This window comes from Danio aesculapii, chromosome 22 (genome assembly GCF_903798145.1).
Source record: "Danio aesculapii chromosome 22, fDanAes4.1, whole genome shotgun sequence".
Lineage (NCBI taxonomy): Eukaryota > Metazoa > Chordata > Actinopteri > Cypriniformes > Danionidae > Danio > Danio aesculapii.
In genome coordinates this window covers 5,441,217-5,460,069 of record NC_079456.1, presented here as the reverse complement: position 1 = coordinate 5,460,069, position 18,853 = coordinate 5,441,217, and the positions used below count along the sequence as shown (strand labels likewise).

The 18,853-nt window shown below is 37.7% G+C and overlaps 1 protein-coding gene across 1 annotated transcript in view; it reads left to right on the top strand.

The window, feature by feature from the left end:
* Positions 1–18,853, top strand: part of fbn2b (fibrillin 2b) — a 131,500-nt gene that overhangs the window by 7,696 nt on the left and 104,951 nt on the right. Inside the window, exons 3-4 of the mRNA XM_056448347.1 lie at positions 14,748–14,830; positions 15,568–15,666. Of these exons, the coding sequence (XP_056304322.1) occupies positions 14,748–14,830; positions 15,568–15,666 (182 nt within the window). The remainder of the gene's footprint in view (positions 1–14,747; positions 14,831–15,567; positions 15,667–18,853) is intronic.

The following is an 18,853-nucleotide window of genomic DNA, read 5'->3' as shown; positions in this document are numbered from 1 at the left end:
TGAACAATATAAACTGGGAGAATATATTTAGATAATTTAGATGAATGCTGTAATGCTTTGATGGACACAATTGGTACAATACAATTCAGAAGAATACGTACGTGTTCCTTCAAAAGTAATAGGAAGAAGGTGTTTTTGCCATGGATAAATGAAGATATACCTCAGTTAATGTAAATAATATTTTTTATAATAACAAAATCTTAAAAAATATAACTTGTTAACTTGTGATGTTTAAGTGTATACATGGTCTTGCCCACAAAGTAGTCTGTGAGTTGGTACATACGTTTAGCAGTGATGGGGCGAAGACTAGAGTGGGTAAGTGGGAATTGTGGAATCCGCAATGCAGAACCGCTGTGGGTCAGTCATCCTTTTCAGTGAAAGGTTCACATCTATGGAATGCCATGCCTGTTGATTTAAAGTTACAATCAGAACTCCCAGATTTTTCTGTAAAGCTGAACGAATAGTTGAAATCTTTACAGCAATGTGAACATTAAGTATTATTCTTTCAGGTTGCTCAGGTTTACATTTCTCTTTATGCAGACTGACTTGCATTTTATGTTTGTGGCTTTGTATATACTGTAGATGTTTGCTGTATTGTTTTTTTTTATTTCTTGTTTGTTTATTTTTTTTATTTACCTAATTTTTTTCTTCAATTTTTTTTATGTAAAGCCTAACCAGGGACGAAGGCTGCAAATTAGCTTTGTGTTATGTTCCCTATGTACGCAACATCGATTATCTTTCTATAACAATGTCAAGTGTATTGTCCCTGTTAAATAAACAAACAAAGTAAAATAAATTACTAGATCTTCTATGTTAAGTTGCTTTGACACAATCTACATTGTAAAAGTGCTATAGAATTAAAGATGAATTGAATGTATGTGTTCATATATGGCTATATATGAACATATATAATTACATCTAATATATTTAAACAACGTACATATTAGAAATTCCAATGATTGGAAAAAAATATATATCTAATTGGCCATTTTGTGGCTATTTTTTTACAGTGTATATATTTATATATGGCTTGTGTGCTATATATTTCCATGTATCAGATTTTCATATGGGTTTACTGAAGTTGTAGCTGTTGAGTCTAACGAAAGGTCTAATCACTGCTAAGCACCATTTGTAATCCTATTTAACATACCAACTCACTCATTTAAGAATGCTGATTATAATGATGTTGCACGAAAAATGCACATTTGATCTCCTGCCGGCCAATCAAGCCAAGTTATCCAGGGTCAGACGGTTTAAGAAAGCAGCAGTAGGTGATTTGGAGCTTACTGGCTCTTTCCTTGCTGAGCATAATTTGCCTGTCAGATTTGGAGTTGGGAGTTTGATCACGTTGCATTTGGGGGCCCCTTAAACGAAGGTAAAGTCTGGGAGACTGTTGTAAAAGCAATGGTCTTCGGGGTAAGAATATGATTATGTGGTTCTCGTCTATCGATGCCAACGCTGACGAGCGCCGCAGAGTACAAAGATGTTTTCAGAAGTCTTGCAGACTTGGCCAGGATTTCTGTTCATTTGCTCAACATGTCTCCAAGGCGAAGTCAGCTCTGCTGGACTCCAAAGATGGGCTCCAGTTCTTCCAAAACGCTTGATGTTTGCATCCCAAGAGAGACTGAGCTCTTTGTCTTGGATTTATATTCTTCTAACAGTCGAAAGTACATGCCTGTCCAATGGAAAACAAGCCTTCTTGGACCCCCCAAAAAAGCTAGCTAGAAACCAACAACATTTTGTTGTGGAATTGTTCTTTTTCAGCTTCTGGAAGTGTGGCCAGCTTACATTTTTTGTGTGAGCTAAAATTCGAGAAGCATCACAAATGACATACTATGCACTTGTTCACCATGTAGTGTACAAGTTTAGTGTCGTGCCAAATGGAACACTAGCTCTTTTTTACCAAAATAAAATTCAAATTGGGCATCACGGTGGTGTTATGGATAGCGCGATCGCCTCACAGCAAGGTCACTGGTTTGAGCCTCAGCTGGGTCAGTTGTCATTTCTGTGCAGAGTTTGCATGTTCTCCCCATGTTCGCGTGGGTTTCCACCAGGTGCTCCAGTTTCCCCAACAAGTCCAAAGACATGTGGTACAGGTGAATTGGGTGAGCTAAATTGACCGTAGTGTATGTGTGTGAATGAGATGTATGGGTGTTCCCCAGTGATGGGTTGCAGCTTGAAGGGCATCCGCTGCGTAAAGCATATGCTGGATAAGTTGTTAGTTCATTCTGCTGTGGCGACCCCTGATTAATAAAGGGGTTAAGCCAAAAAGAAAATAAATGAATGAAAATTCTAATTGTTTCCCAGTTTACATTTAGAGTCTCTGTGAAACGGACGTTTTTATTCTTGATTGTGATGTACGTCCACTTGAAACCGTCCTGAAATTGTAAAAAATGTAGGGCGGTGCATGATTGGTATAGGAACCAATTGGATTGACGTAATATGGGAGTTTCTCACAAAATGGAGGACGATTGACGAATGGATTAAGGCAGAACAGAAATAAGCAGATAGCCCTGCCCCTAACTGACTGAAAACTCCGCCCTAAAGGCATTTCATGTGACCAGAAGTGAAGAAACGTCATTTTAAGGGGAACGGAAGGTTATGGTGTTTGATTTAAGATCCTGAGGACAAAAAAAGAGCACTGATAAATCATTTATTACAAGCATATTCGAATAATAAGACTACTTTTTGATTTCATTCCGACTTTAAAATAAAATAAATACCAATTGACCAAATAGTACCTGTCATGGCGAGTACAACCATGTTAAACCTCAAGACGAGGTATAATCACTTATGTAGGAGAATTTCACTTGCACAATCCAAAACAAATAAAGTAATCCAATCTCTGCACAGAGATCCCCTTCTGCTATGTGGGCAAAGCTGTGACTATTAAGTGCATACAGTGTTTAACATTACACATTCCTGTATTTCAACTGAATAGGTGCATCATCCGAGTTTTTACAGTGTTAAAAAGTCTTTAAAACTCTTGTTAAAATGTTTAATGTAAATGCACGGCACTATTTACACTACAAAATGGCGTAGAATAGTGTATAAATATGCGATTTGGAACTCACCTAGGCGGCACGGTGGCTCAGTGGTTAGCACTTTTGCCTCACAGCAATAAGGTCGCTGGTTCGAGCCCCGGCTGAGGCAGTGGGCATTTCTGTGTGGAGTTTGCATGTTCTCCCAGTGTTGGTGTGGGTTTCCTCCAGGGGCTCCAGTTTCCCCCACAGTCCAAAGACATGCGGTACAGGTGAATTGGGTAAACAAAATTGGCCGTAGTGTATGAGTGTGTGCATGAATATGAGAGTGTATGGGTGTTTTCCAATACTGGGTTGCAGCTGGAAGGGAATCTGCTGCGTAAAACATATGCTGGAATAGTTGGCGGTTCATTCCGCTGTGGCAACCCCTGATAAATAAGGGACTATTTCGAAGGAAAATGAATGAATGGGACTCACCTAGTATGTTCTTTTTATTCCGTCATCTCACCAATGGAAAGGAAGACGCAGATCCGATAAGTGTATCCTCATGTGTGCATAACAAGCATGCCCAGAAACTGTTATCATCTCATCAAATGCACCCATTGTATTGCACCAAACAGGAAAAGCATAAGAGCTAATTGCTTTCTTTTGTTTACTCCTGATACCACCAGTCCGTCCAGAGCTCTGAAGTGTCTAGTTGACCTGCTCATGAAAGAAAGTGATAACAATCCCACTTGGGTCTTGTGCGGTGACATGGAATCATATGGAGAGACTCCTCCACCTCTTCCCCAATATAATTTTATGTGGCCCACAAAAGATTATGTGAGTAGATTACACATAAGTCAATGCAATCTCGGCGGTGTAAATGATGCCGAATATGTGACCCGTTTGCACAGTGTTCGCTTCAATTGCGTTTCCTATGCAACTTTAAGATACTGAACTAGAGCGGAAGATTTTAATGAGGCAAAAAGCAGTAACAACTGAGGTGTTGTTTCACATTTGTTGTATAACAAAAGTCCATGCTGCTCTATATTGAATATATACTACATTTCTCATAATGCATGTTTGTTTTGACGGCAATTTTTCCACACATTTTCAAATATGCGAGAAATTCCCATCTTCAGTGTAGCCAGATGTAGCTGACTGATTCTAGCCCAAAAACTCTCATAGTTTTTTGCCGGAAATGCAAAAATTACCCGCCCAGTCATCGAAAGTCGAAGCCATGACGGTCACGAAAATCACAATAAAAAGGAGGGGGGTTGGGAGGGCATTCGGTTGCAAAACCGTCCAAATTTTCTATACCCGCCTATGTCATTTCGTACCCGCACAATCATGTTCAAAACCGCCCAATCTGGCAACACTGCCCATCTTTCACTTATTATTAGCTAGATTTTTTGTTGTTCCGTAGTTCTGCTTTTCTTAAAGTGTCACGAAACACCAAAACACGTTTTGAAAATAAAATTTGAAGCTGCATCACAGCGATTAGATACTTGTGTGAATACAACGTGACGTCTTTAGCCCCTTTCACACATACAGACCTTTCTTCCTGTATGTGTGAACAGGCCCTTTTTGAAAATACCGGTAAATATTCGTTCCGGCAATTTTCCAGAAAGAGGAGTTGTAACATTATCGGTAAATGGCCGGAATGCTGTGCTGTGTGAACGGAGAAGGAAGATTGCCGGAAAAAGCGCGTTCACGTCTAGAACACGCTGACGTAAGACGTCTACTTTAGCCAATCAGAACACTTAGACGCATTCACGTCCACGCGGTTTATGATGATAAAAGCTTTTGAATATTTTCCAGACACTAGATGTTAGTCACTATGTCTTAATGTCTAACTGTGTAAATAATTATCGATAAGATGCTTATGATAAACCGTTGATTGTTTACGTTCAAGCTCTGCTCAACTTCCTTCATCGAAGTTGTTTACAATACTGATCCATCCACAGAGTTTATAATGTAGTCAAATGTTTACAAATACAAGCGCAGCCATTTAGAGGTCATTTCTGGTTAATAATGTCAGAATTTACCAGTATTTTGGAATGGATGTGTGAACGGTCTTTTCTAGAAAAATTCCGTAACGTCCTTGCCTGTGTGAACAGTGCTTTTTTTTAATATACTGGTAGTCGTTCCAGAAATTTTTCAGATATTTACCGGTATCACTGTGTGAAAGGGACTTTTGAGCTTTCAGCATTAATTCATAAGAAAGACTTGGTTCGAACCAATCAGTGCGCTCTATTGTGAATGAGGTGCAACTTCATTAATATGCATGATCGCTTCGAAGAACTGTTTTTACCTGTTAGAGTCTTCAGACCAGATTTGCCGCTAGTCTTCTTTTAAAAAAGACGTGGTTCCAGTTTGTTTATTGACGTCTCTCTACAGATTTATTCAGAGGCAAAGATAGTTAGTTATTGTCAGCAGTACTATTTCAGTTTTTAAGAACATACCTTAGTCAAAATAATTTAGTTACTAAGTTTACAGTACATTAATATCACTACAACATTAAGGGCTAAAAGATCCGCTGTAAATGCTGCTCTCTGGGTGTAAACACCTTAATCAAACTATTACAATCGTGTAGAATTTACGCCACATGTTGTGACAGGTTAGTCTATACAGACATGGCTTTCTGACGCTACCTACCAAGTGCATCTAAGTTACAGAGAAATACGGAGGGTTTTTTTTCTCCCATTTGCCATGCGGTGTCAAACATTCCATTAAAACTACACTCTTCCAGCCGTTCCTCGTAGCCAATATCTCGTTTGTCACAGGGGGCATGCATGAAATGTTCCTGAATGAAAGTGAAAGTGCCAAACTGCAGTTAAAGTCAACAAATTTAGAATTTGACAAATAATTTGATAACAGATGTCCATGTAAACGTAGTCACTGTCTTTGCTGCTGTGAAAATCAGTGTGTGCTCGAACCAAAGCTCCCCTTTTCATGCAAACCCTTCCCTCTTTCGCCACTCGACACTCCCACCTAAACAGAGCTGGACTCCCACTTTCCTGACTTTTTCCAAACTAGAGGTGATAACATTTTGGAGAAAGGTAATAACTTGCGGTCTGATGAGGTTTGACTTGAATCCTTCCAAGTAAATAACAATCCCTTCATTTTTTTCAATTAAATACAATTCATCTTTGTTTCTTTAGCGCTTTTACAATGTAGAGTGTGTCAAAGCAGCTTAACATAGAAGTTCTAGTAGGTTGAAACTGTGAGTTCAGTTCAGCTTAGATTTCACTGCTGGAAGTCCAAACACTGAAGAGCAAATCCATCGATGCGCAGCTCCACAAGTTCCAAACCAAGCAAGCCAGTGGCAACAGTAGCGAGACACAAAACCTCACCAATTGACGAAAGTGAAGGAAGAAAAACCACGAGAGAAACCAGGCTCAGTTGGACGTGACCATTTTTCCTCTGGTCAAACTTTTTGTGCAAAACAAGTAACATCTATGTAAGTTGTCTTTTATTTCTTTTGTTTTGATTTCCAAAATGACTCCTCGTTGTACTTAAGTTTACAATGATAACAAAGCTTGCTAACAACTTTTTAATGATTTATGAAGGAATTATAATGCTTTGTTTTGTTAATTCATTTTCATTTACAAGTAGCAGGGTATTTTTACTAATCCTTTTTAGTCACACAAAGCGGTAGTGGTCACTCTAAATTATCACTCACTGTATTTTATGTTTAAGCAAATACATGTATTTATTTGTTACTTCAATACCTTCTAATGAAATAAAGCAACAATTATGTATCAATATTAAGGAGTAGAAGTTACATTTCTACAGTTATAACAGTCCTTTTGGAGGTAGTCATAATGCTGATGTGGCCCTCAGTAAAAAACAGTTTGACACCCTTGGTTTACACATTGGGATCTGTGTGATGTTAAAACAATTGCTCTGGACTGGAGTTAGCAGCACTTCTGGGGGCTGGGAGCAGATGCCTCTTAACTGACCTTTAACCTCTTTAGGTGTGGTAACCGGTGTGCTATCTTTGTCTGCGTCCTCTCCAAGATATCCCACAATCCTCAGTGAGAGCTCCTGCACTGTAAAACCCCAAAAGTTAAGGCAACTCAAACCATTTGAGGAAACCGATTGCTACAAACCATTTAAGTTCAAAAACTAATCCTAGTGGGTACTGTGAACTTAATCCATTTGAGTAAACAAAGCAATTTGAGCTCAGTAAAACCTATAAATGAAGAGAACTCAAACCAACTGAGTACTGTAAAACCCAATACCCAATAAGGCAACTCAAACCGTTTGGGGAAACCGATTACTACAAACCATTTGAGTTAAAAAACTAATCTATATGAGTACTGTGAACTTACTCCATTTAAGCTGAATTAATGAGGTATTTAATTAACTCATTACCTTCAACACTGAGTTCAAAACTCTTCTCAAATGAGTAGAATAAACTTTTAGTAAATTTTGAGTTCACTACACTCATTTCATTTGATAAAGCTGACTATTGGGTTTTACCGTGAGTTAGCTTTTTTATTATCTCATCCAAAACTGCCCAAAGCATCCCTATTTCCTATCTCAGTTTGGAATTTAGTCGGTGAGGGTTTCTTTTTTTCCAGGGCTCAAGAGTCGTAAAGTTGACCTGCTTTATCTGGAGATCTTCAGCTAAGAATTGCTTGCAAATCTTCTCCCCGAGGGCTTGTAGACCCTGTAAATGAAAATAAGGATTTTACATTGTGCAGTGAAATAAACTGGTCCATCAAGCTGGAAGAAAAAGATAAAAATCACATGATCTTTTCAGGTATTTGCCTCGTAGCTAAGAACCTGATACCAATTTATTTTTCTTTTTGCGCTTGCCATTTCGTATTTTCTGTAAATGTTCTCCATTTAGTAGTGGTAAACACACAGTAAAGCTACGGTCACACTGGGCTTTGTGTGTGCGAAATTCTGTCGTACGTCGCTGCGAAAAGGGGTGGGATTAAACAAGCTTATTAGATATTTAAAAAAGCGAGCGATTGCTCCATGTTTTAAATTTCTGTCCAGAGAGGTCTTGTTTTGATCCTCGATTGGTCTCACGCAGTCAAGTGATGCGATTTTGCAGGTCAGAGTTCACCAAGCTTGAACTTTGCACCGCAGCGACATGCGAAACTTGACGCATGACCCTGCGTTTCCGGTCTGACGCATTCGCGTGCATATGAATGGAAGTCTATGGGAAGAAAAGTCAAGTGTGACCGCAGCTTAATGCAACTAATATATTTAGTAGTTTGCACATTGGGTTGCGTGTTTGCTGTTGTGTACTTTCTAGATGTTTCATGACCACCAAAAGTGGTATTCCAACAAGGGCTGCATGATATTGGAAAAATCTGCATATTACAGTAATATATTTACTTAAACAATACAAATGATTAATGAAAAGAATAGAAACCAAAATAATAAAGAATTATTTTTTCCCAACATCATCTTGACTAAAACAAGGCTGAATTTGGGTTGTTAGTGAAAATCTGAAGCCCAAAACTACACTAATCATCAAATATAGAGGAATGAATGACTTCACATGTGTAGTGTCTAATATTGGAGTATTGATAGTTGAAATTAGATATAGCCCAAATTTAGCCTTGTTGTAGCAAAGACGTCCATGTTTAGATGTCTATTGCAGTGTTTCCCAACCCTGTTTCTGAAGGCACACCAACAGTACACATTTTCAACCTCTCCCTAATCAAACACACCTGAACCAACTTATCATAACATCAGAAGACACTCTAACACCTGAGGTTAATGGGTCAGAAAAGGGAGACTTCCAAAATATGTACTGTTGGTGTGCCTCCAGGAACAGGGTTGGGAAACACTGGTCTATTGGACATTTAATAAATGCAAAATTGCAGGTTCAGGTAATAATAAACTTTTATGAATTTCTTTCTTCATTTGAACACAAAACAAGATATCCCGAAGAATGTTGTAAACCTGCAGCCACTGACACAGTAGGAACAACAACAAAAGTACTATTGAATTCAATGGCTGCCGCTTACCAAACTCTCCAAAATATCTTCTATTGTGTTCAACGGAAGAATGAAACACATAAAGGCTGGAAACAAATGAACGGAGAGTAAATGATGACAGATAATTCATTCTTGGCTGAACTGTGAACAACATTTAATTTCAGAAAAGAAATATCGGTTTGCATCTAGGGCTGAACGTTATGGTTGTTCGTTTTAGACTTAATATTTCAGCCTCCAGTTGAGAAATAAGATTCTTTAGTTCCACAATGCTGATAATTCATCATCTTCTGGTCTAATTTCCGCTGCGGCTTTTGTTTTCAACAGCCCACCTCCCAGCCCCCCAAACTTTTCACTTCCACTTGTTTTCTTTACCTCCCACCGATTCTTGCCCTTTTCCCAGCATTTTCCATTTGCATGTTCCAACATCCAGCCTCTACTCTTTCTATTCTTCCACATCTCTCGTTTTTTTTTTTTTTTTTTTTTTTGCTGTTAGCAGTTGTGTGTCGTCTGGCAATGCCTTTCGAAATCCATCAAAAGATTCAAACTACAGCTGTTCGTCCCCAGGTGACTGACATCGGTAAACATCTTGAGGAAAGGAATTTATGTGTGTGTGTGTAGAAAGACAGATGTACCTTGTGGCTTTTTTAAAGGTCCATTTACAGCAGGCTTAACTTGGTGCTGATAGAAATAAAACCGTTTTCGCAGCGAGGGTCCCAGGTTTGACGGAGATCCTGAGGGTGTTCGAAATGAAACCGCTAAAACAGCACTTTGCCTTTAAGCTGTCATTTACAAGTACCAGGTCGTCCCGGATCAAGTCATATATACATTAAACAGTGATCCCCAAAACATGCTGCAGGGTTTGAACCAGTATTTAGCGGACACTTCAGGATTGAGTGATTCCACAAAATCAGTCACTCAGTCTTTATTCACTTCCCGAGAGCAATTTGGTTGCAGCATACAAGCATGTCACACATAATACACAAAAACACATTGTATAATACAATACAAATCTGTGTCGAATACTAGAAGGGAGAAGATAAAACTTGTGGTGCATAGGATTGGAATCATCTGACAAAATAATCTGAGCTTTACTCAAAAACTTGTCTATGGTTTTCTCCCTGTTATTTTTCCTCCTAGGTTCACGATTTTCTCCAAACAACTTATATTTTTTCATACTAAGAGAATTGAACCAACCAGGAAAAGCATAACTGTGCAAGCAAAAGTCGCAAAATTTGGTGGAGCTTGCATTTGTTTTAACTTGCACAGATTTCCGACATACTTTGGTCAGGACGCTGTTTAAATTCCCATCATGCCACTGAGTGCCATCAGTTTTACATTATACAAAAACATAGTATAAAAACATAGTATTTAACAATAGATTGGGTTCGTTTGGTGTGCAATACCTTGAGTTGTCAATACATACTTCTCATCCTATGTGTGATCGTGTTGTGACGTTTAAAGCTTCTTTGAACTTGATTATGTGAGTTGTATCAGTCGCTAAACAGTCGCTTTTGTGATTTTTTGCGATAAAAATGACAGATTTTGTGGTGATAATTCTCAGAAATTTGCAGACAACTTTGCGATTAAAATATATATGTATATAAAAAATTATATATATAATCTTAATTACCATATTAGGTAGCCTACTGTTAGGTGTGCAATCTGACACAAATCTTAAAAAAAGCTTCTTTAGTTTGGTCTCTTGGCAAGACAAGATATAAAATGATAGGGATTAAGCCAAAGGAAGGCTGTATAATATTTATGCACGAACTTACTTTTCTCTCTCTTAGATTTTGCTCCCCGGAGCATCTGACATGTACCTCACTCAGAAAATGCGTAAGGGCTTCCCCTACCGCAATACACCTAAAACACGGATTGCCGTAAAACTCATCGCAGAGAAGCATTTTGGTTTTCTCTCGATAACTGCAGGGAAAGAGTTAAACGAAATCACTTCTCGATTTCATGAACACCAAAATACCAACCATACGTGTTAAGCACAAATAATGTCTTTCAATTCGGTCATGCCCAGAGGCCGTCATCCTTCAACTTATCTCTATCAATGCAAGCTGCTTGCTGTTCTGTCCATTGCTCCATTTTTTAGATGTTTGCTCATGCTTTATTTTGCAGTCTGAAGTGCGTCAAACTCACAAAACGCCCAATTCGCACCACAGGATGTCTAATCACATCTTTGCAATGACACATGTTAAAAACTTGCGCTTCATCCGCTTCTGCGTACTGCACAGACTGCACAACCCTCCCCCATATAATATAATGATTTTAAGGGCACAGGTGAGATGTTATTTTTCGAGAGACACTCAAATATATCATGTGCGCTGTGTATGCAACGTCTATAAGTTATGTAAAGCATTTAATTGCAAACTGAATAAATCCATTTTGATTATATGGTTTGAAATTGGATGTTTTATGAGATTATTTACATTTTTTGTGATTATTTTGCATTTAATTAAGAACTTTGCAGGATCGAAAAAATTTGCATCTTTTTGTTGATTTTGCGTTGGATTCAACGATTGGTAGATTTCGTTTAACTCTTTCCCTGCAGTTATCAAGAGAAAACCAAAATGCTTCTTTGCGACAAGTTTTACGGCAATCCGTGTTTTAGGTGTGTTACGGTAACGGAAGCCCTAACACATTTTCTGAGTGAGGTACATGTCAGATGCTCCGGGGAGCAAAATCTAAGAGAGAGAAAAGTAAGTTCGTGCATAAATATTATACAGCCTTCCTTTGGCCTAATCCCTATCATTTTATATCTTGTCTTGACAAGAGACCAAACTAAAGAAGCTTTTTTTATGATTTGTGTCAAATTGCACACCTAACAGTAGACTACCTAATATGGTAATTAAGATTATTATTTTTTAATCTTAAAAAATATATATATACATTTTTTTTAATCGCAAAATTGTCTGCACATTTCTGAGAGTTATCACCACAAAATCAGTCATTTTTATTGCGAAAAAACTAAGGGGTCTGTTTAGCGACTGATACAACTCGCATAATCAAGTTCAAAGAAGCTTTAAACGTCACGACACGATCACACATAGGATGAGAAGTATGTATTGACAACTCAAGGTATTGCACACCAAACGAACCCAATCTATTGTTAAATACTATGTTTTTGTACTATGTTTTTGTATAATGTAAAACTGATGGCACTCAGTGGCATGATGGGAATTTAAACAGCGTCCTGACCAAAATATGTCGGAAATCTGTGCAAGTTAAAACAAATGCAAGCTCCACCAAATTTTGCGACATTTGCTTGCACAGTTATGTTTTTCCTGATAGGTTCAATACTCTTAGTATGAAAAAATATAAGTTGTCGTGAATCATGAAAAACTACAGGGTCTAGCTAACCTTCGAAATATCGTAAACTTCTATGTATTGCATCATTAATGCCCTGGTTTACTTCAAACAAAATGGAAGAACAAAAGTTTAAATTTTTCGTTTGACAGTAAAAATAAATTGTAAAAGGCTGAGTGATAGTATACTGTTTTTGAACATTCAGAGTTGTATATACACTACATTGCTTGTGTATACCAGTCTACTCCTAAACAGTAATCTGCAAAAATCTGTAAACATCTGCTCCGTACAAACCAGCTCTGCTACTGGACTCTCCAGTTTGTTCATGTTAATATTGTTTTATTACTCCTGTCTGACCTCTGTGGAATGAGAAACAAATCATGGGCGAAGTAAACACACGCCAATGAAGGCCGAGCTCCAAAACACACCCACCGAATGTATAAATGCAACGGACCAATGGCAGCTCAAAGGTGTTTCGGAGTCAAATTTCAATCCCCCCCAAAAGTTCGATTTGGTGAGCTGTTTCGAACTACTGAAATTAAATAAAAAATAACTTTGTTTTGGCCAGATTTTCTTTAAAATGTCATTTACGTTCTTCTTTGATTTCATGTGAAGTACACCATATGGTTCAGCGCAGCCTTCGCACAGTCGCAGACCCCTCACCATGGATCACGCGCACCTCTAAAAAAAAAAACAAAAAAAAAAACGTGGAACGCAAGCTCTGTGATTTGTCGGTTTGGTAGCAGCGACAAGCTTGGGCGGTGTCGAGAGCCGCGAGCCTGATGGAGCGAGTGTTTACAATTGTCGAGTCCTGTGAAGAAGCTCCAGATAGAAATTTTTGTTTTGAGTTTACCTTATGCCGAGTTCAGACTGCATGATTTTCAAAGTAGTCGTGTCACAGATGTTTTCACACTGCATGACTATCTGGGCTAGCCTTTTGTTGCTGCTTTGTTTACACTGCAAGATGGATCGGCGACAGGGGCTTTCACACCGCATGACTTCACAATAGGAAGAATCACAACTTCGTCCAAACTACGTCTCACAGCCAAAAACACGTAGTATATCTTTTGTTATTAACTACATCACGAGAAAGAAGCCCTTAATGGGGTAGAAAATGTCCATATTTGCTCACCTGGGTTTAAAGGGAATTACCAATTTCTCCTCAACTTTCTTTTTTAACTTTCTATATGAAACGTCAAACAGACACGGGTGCTCCTGTCAAACCTCCACGAGTTTTTCCTCCATTTCTTGGGTCCAAATAAACCGAAAATGCACGCTTTTAACTTCTCCCCAACCTCCCGCTGGCCTGCAGGTACACAAACACAAGCGAATGCTGCTCTCTCATTGGCTGTAGGCGATCGCCAATGTTATTTTCAGTCAAAACTCATTTCACACGACATGATTTAAATCGCCAACAGCTCCAGATATTTAGTACGCCAAACATTTCACAGGCATCGGCGACGCATCGGCGATTCTCTCAGATCGTGTATTTGATAGTTCACACTGTGTGATTGTCACTCACGTACACGAGCACCGATTTGCCTGTGATTTCAGGCATTTGTCGGCGATTTCTCAAAACCTGTCGGAGAGTCAAAATCAGGGCTAAAATCATGCAGTCTGAACTCGGCATTATGATTAAAGTTGTTGCACGTCCGCCGGTTCCCACCTCTGAATGAGCGAGTTTTAGGGACTTGTACTTTAAGGTAGTGTTCAGAAAAAACAAAACACCCTTGAAGAAACTTGATACAGAAGAACATAAAAACCTACTGCTGGCTAGCAGTTTGGAAGTGTTATTGCAGAGCAACTCAAGCAGCATGCAGAAATATAAACGCACGACTACGCACAAGGCAGTGGTTCACAGCAATCACTTGACGCAGAAGTATAAATCAGCCTTAAGCATGCATGCTCTGCGTCATTTCATCAATGAGTTCAAATAGTCGTCAAACAACACGGACCGTATTTACAGAGATCAATGTTCCTGAAGGTTTATAATGAATTTAGACATGTACATTCTTTACAGAAAAACAATAAAAGAAAATACACAATATTTGCCACAGCATTTATGAAAACTACGACAAAACTAATCGGTAAAAATGAGTCGAAAAAATCAGATTTTTTTTTTCATGATATCCCGGAGCTACTGATTTAAGTAGGAAAACACTAAACTTTCATTAATCTCACATATCATTTCTCTGGACTATCTACTCTTTGTGAGAATGCTGCCAAAAACCAGCTCATGGATGAGTGAATTGGAGAACTTAGGGTAGCTTTAGTAAATATCTCTGACTCGGGAAGTTTAGCTATGGTCCTTCTCAAAACAAACTCTATTCATGTTGTTCCCCGGGAAAGTCCTCTGGGGCCATTGTATGTGTCGAGCCGTATTCATTGCAGAGGGTCTTAAGGTCTTTGACACTGTACATATTTCATTCTGCTGCATGTTTCTGAGAAATCCTCATGATTAATATTTGGTTTCTATAAAGTGGGCTTGTTTCCATTGTTTCAGGCCCAATGTATGCGGTTCCCGGTTCCACTCCTATTGTTGTCCAGGATGGAAAACGCTTCCTGGAGGGAACCAGTGTATAGTTCGTAAGTATCTCCAGTGTTCTTAAAGTTGCGTGATACTATTAAACATGTAGTAACTTCTAATACACTTACCACAGAGTTAGCGTTTAGCCTTATGCTAACCTTCATTAAGTATCTTGCTTCAGGGTGCAGCGATAGCAGGGGAAATATAAACTTTTGACCCCTAGACCTTTAACCACATCACAAGGTTGACATGGCTTTACCAAGTAAGACATCTTGTGTTGATCCTGGACCAACATTCCAGTCCAAAAACGTTGTCTTGACCTTATACCTTACTCCCAAACCTAACCCTCACCTCATCCATAACTTACCCCTAAAATCAGAGAAAAACTATTGGTGAATAGGAACTTGGCATTAGCTGTGAACATATCCCTCAAATCTCATTGGTTGATTGGAATGTGAGCTTTGGTGATGTCATGCAACCACAATACAACCCAAAGAGATAAACACTTGACTGGGAAACACCCAGTGCATACTATGTTTGTCATTGAAAAAAAATTGTGTAAAGTAACTTCTCAAGAAGTAATATGCTTCTGTGGTTTTTGGATGGATTCAGATGCACGCCATCTTGGACACAAAGCACAACTTCTAGTAGCCATTCTGACCATACACACAATCCATTGTGGTGTAAAAACTCATATGAGTCCTAAAGCTGTGGCTAATTCATTATTTCCAAGTACTATTCACCTGTTTGGCTTTGCTAAACTCTTCCTGACTCTTCATTATCTATGTCTCTCCAGCAATCTGTAGGAACTCGTGTGGTGATGGCTTTTGTTCGAGGCCCAACATGTGTACCTGTTCAAGTGGTCATCTTGCCCCTAGCTGTGGTGCGGCTGCTGGTAAGTTGTTCATCTCTATTCAGGGCTTATTTTGTGCCGGTACCTCTGAAATCTGGCACCTCATTTTACCGATCCCCCTCCCCCGTCCGCTGTTCACTTTCTTTTTTTTTTTTTCCAATTCCTTTTTATTATATTTTAACATGTACATACACATTTCCATGTGTCAGATCCAACACAAACCAAAAAACAAACAAATGAACAAACAAAACAAAAGGCTTCTCAGCATTTTACATCAAGATACAATATCACCTCTGTTACTAATCTTCAAGTAAAACATTTCCAAATCCACCATCTTTTAAAAACAGCGTAAAAGGTCCCCAAACTCTATCAAAAATTATGTATTTATTTCTTATCATATATGTTATTTTTTCCATTGTCATGTTTGTTACCATCTCTTTCAGCCAACAGCCTATAGTTGGTGCACATATACTTTTCCAATTTAAAGAAATAAGCCGTTTCGCTTGTAGAATACATATATTCATAAATATATGCTCCGTCTTTTTTAACTTGATCTCCTTGGGATATAAATGAAATAGAAAAATTAAAGGAGACATTGGTATATTAACCTCAAGAATCTTTTCTATAATTTCTTTCACACCTTTCCAAAAGTTCTGTATTCCTTTACATTCCCATATACAGTGATACAATGTTCCTTTATGGTCCCTGCATCTCAAGCAAGTATCTGGAATATTTTCATTATATTTATGCAGTAAAACTGGAGTTATATAAATCCTCATCAACCATTTATATTGTAACAGTTTCAGACGAGTGTTCATTGTTAGTGATTGAGCTTCCTCGCATGTCTTCATCCAGTCCTCTGTAGAAATATCCTCCTCAAGATCTAATCTCCAAGCTTCCAATTTACAATTTGAAGATTCCTTTGATCCTGACACCAGCATCTTGTATAATGCAGAAATTAAACCTTCACTAAAACAGTCTTTTATTATTACTTTTTCCAAGATAGACAATGATGGCATATCTAGAGAATTATTTTGTGATTTGAGGATAAAATCTCTTATTTGTAAATACTTAAAGAAATGTTTTGCAGGAATATTGTATTTACTAACAATTTCCGCAAATGACATTAGAATATTGTTAACATATAAGTCTGCTATCTTTTTAATTCCCTTCTCTGCCCATATCTTGAATCCTGCATCTAACGTACCTGGTTTAAATTTTTTATTGCCCCAAATTGGACTGAAACAAGATAATGGATTGCAGGCACTTAAATATTTTTTCATGTCAAACCATATGGAAATCATATTTATAACTATGGGATTGGAAACAGTTTTTTTAAGATTTTTAAATTCTGCTGAATATAAATACAAATTTAAAGGTAGACCAGACTTAATGCCAACTGATTCCATCTCCACCCAAGATGGGCAGTCCTGAGATACAAAATAAAACATTATTGTTCTAAGTTGCACAGCCCAATAATACCAATGCAAATTAGGACATTGTAGACCTCCTCTATCGTATGGCAAGTACAGGAGTGTTAGACGGAGTCTGGAACGTCTGTTATTCCAAATGAATTTAGTGAACATTTTTTTAAGTCTTTGAAATAAATTCTTAGGGGGAGGCAGAGGAATATTCTGGAATAAATATAAGAATTTGGGTAAAATATTCATTTTTAAAATATTTATTCTACCAATTAAAGAAATGGATAAGGGCATCCATCTTTCTATTGAACTACTAACAATTTCAAGAAGTGAACCATAATTTTCTGGCACAACATCTTCTAGTTTTGGTACAATTTTTATACCCAAGTATGTAAAACAATTGACAATATTAAAGGTTGCTGCACACTTATTAGGCTGTTGTCTGTCACTCTCATTTAAATATAGAATAGAACTTTTAGAATTATTAATTTTGTAACCAGATATTTTTCCAAATGTACTAATGAGATCTAGTAAAGCAGGTATTGATGTATCAAGCTGCTTTAGAAACAGAATGACGTCGTCAGCAAACAGTGCAATTTTATGTTCTATCATTCCTATCTTAATTCCTGTTAATTCCACATGGTTTTTTATTGCTATTGCAAATGGTTCAATGGAGATGGCAAAAAGTAAAGGAGAAAGAGGAGAACCCTGTCTACATCCTCTTGATATACTAAATGGTTTTGAAACAATATTGTTTGTCAACACTTCTGCCGTAGAACTATTATACAATAGTCTAACCCACTTACAGTATTTTTCACCAAACCCAAATCTATTCATCACATCAAACAAATAGGACCATTCAACCCGATCGAAGGCCTTTTCGGCATCCAATGATAATAGAGCAGTATCTTGTTCACCCCTCTGTTCATGAAGTATATTTAGAACTCTTCGAACATTGTGAAAACCTTGCCTACGCTTTATAAAACCATTTTGATCCTCTCCTATTAAATTTGGTAAAGTACCTTCTAACCTCTTAGCTAAAACTTTACTTAAAATTTTTGTGTCTGAATTCAATAAACTAATTGGGCGCATATTTTCGCATTTTGTGTTTGTTTTCCCTGGTTTCGGTAATAATGTAATTAAAGCTCCTCTCATTGATGTAGGCAAAAGCTCCTGATGATATGCCTCTATTATCATTTCCATAAAAGGAGTTAGCAACTTTTCTTTAAACATCTTATAAATTTCTATAGGGAGCCCATCTGGGCCTGCAGCTTTTCCTGATTTCATAGAGTCAATAGCTTCTCCTATTTCTTGTAATGTAAAGTCTTCATCTAATTTTTTCTTTTCTTTAATTGATATCTGAGGTATATTTAGACTATCTAAAAATTGTTCTTGGATATCTACATTTAGTGAGCATTCTGAGCTATATAGCTTTTTATAATAAGTTCTAAATGTTTCATTGATCTCTTCTGGGTCAACTATATTTCCAGTTAAACTCTCAATTGTTGTAATTGTACGTTCTGTTTGTTGTTGTCGAATTTGCCAAGCTAATAACCGTCCTGTTTTATCTCCATATTCATAGATATTTTGTTTCAACCTTAAGACTTTTGAAGCTGCCCTACCTGCTGACACTTCATTATATCGGGACCTGAGTAGTAAAAGTTTCTCTTTTGCTTCTGCTGTATCTATGGTTTTATGAAAAGTTTTATTTTCTAGTTTTTTTATTTGATCTTCTAATTTTTTCATTTCCTGCCTAGATTTCCTAGCTTTGGAGCTGCAAAACCCAATTATATGTCCTCTAATAAAAG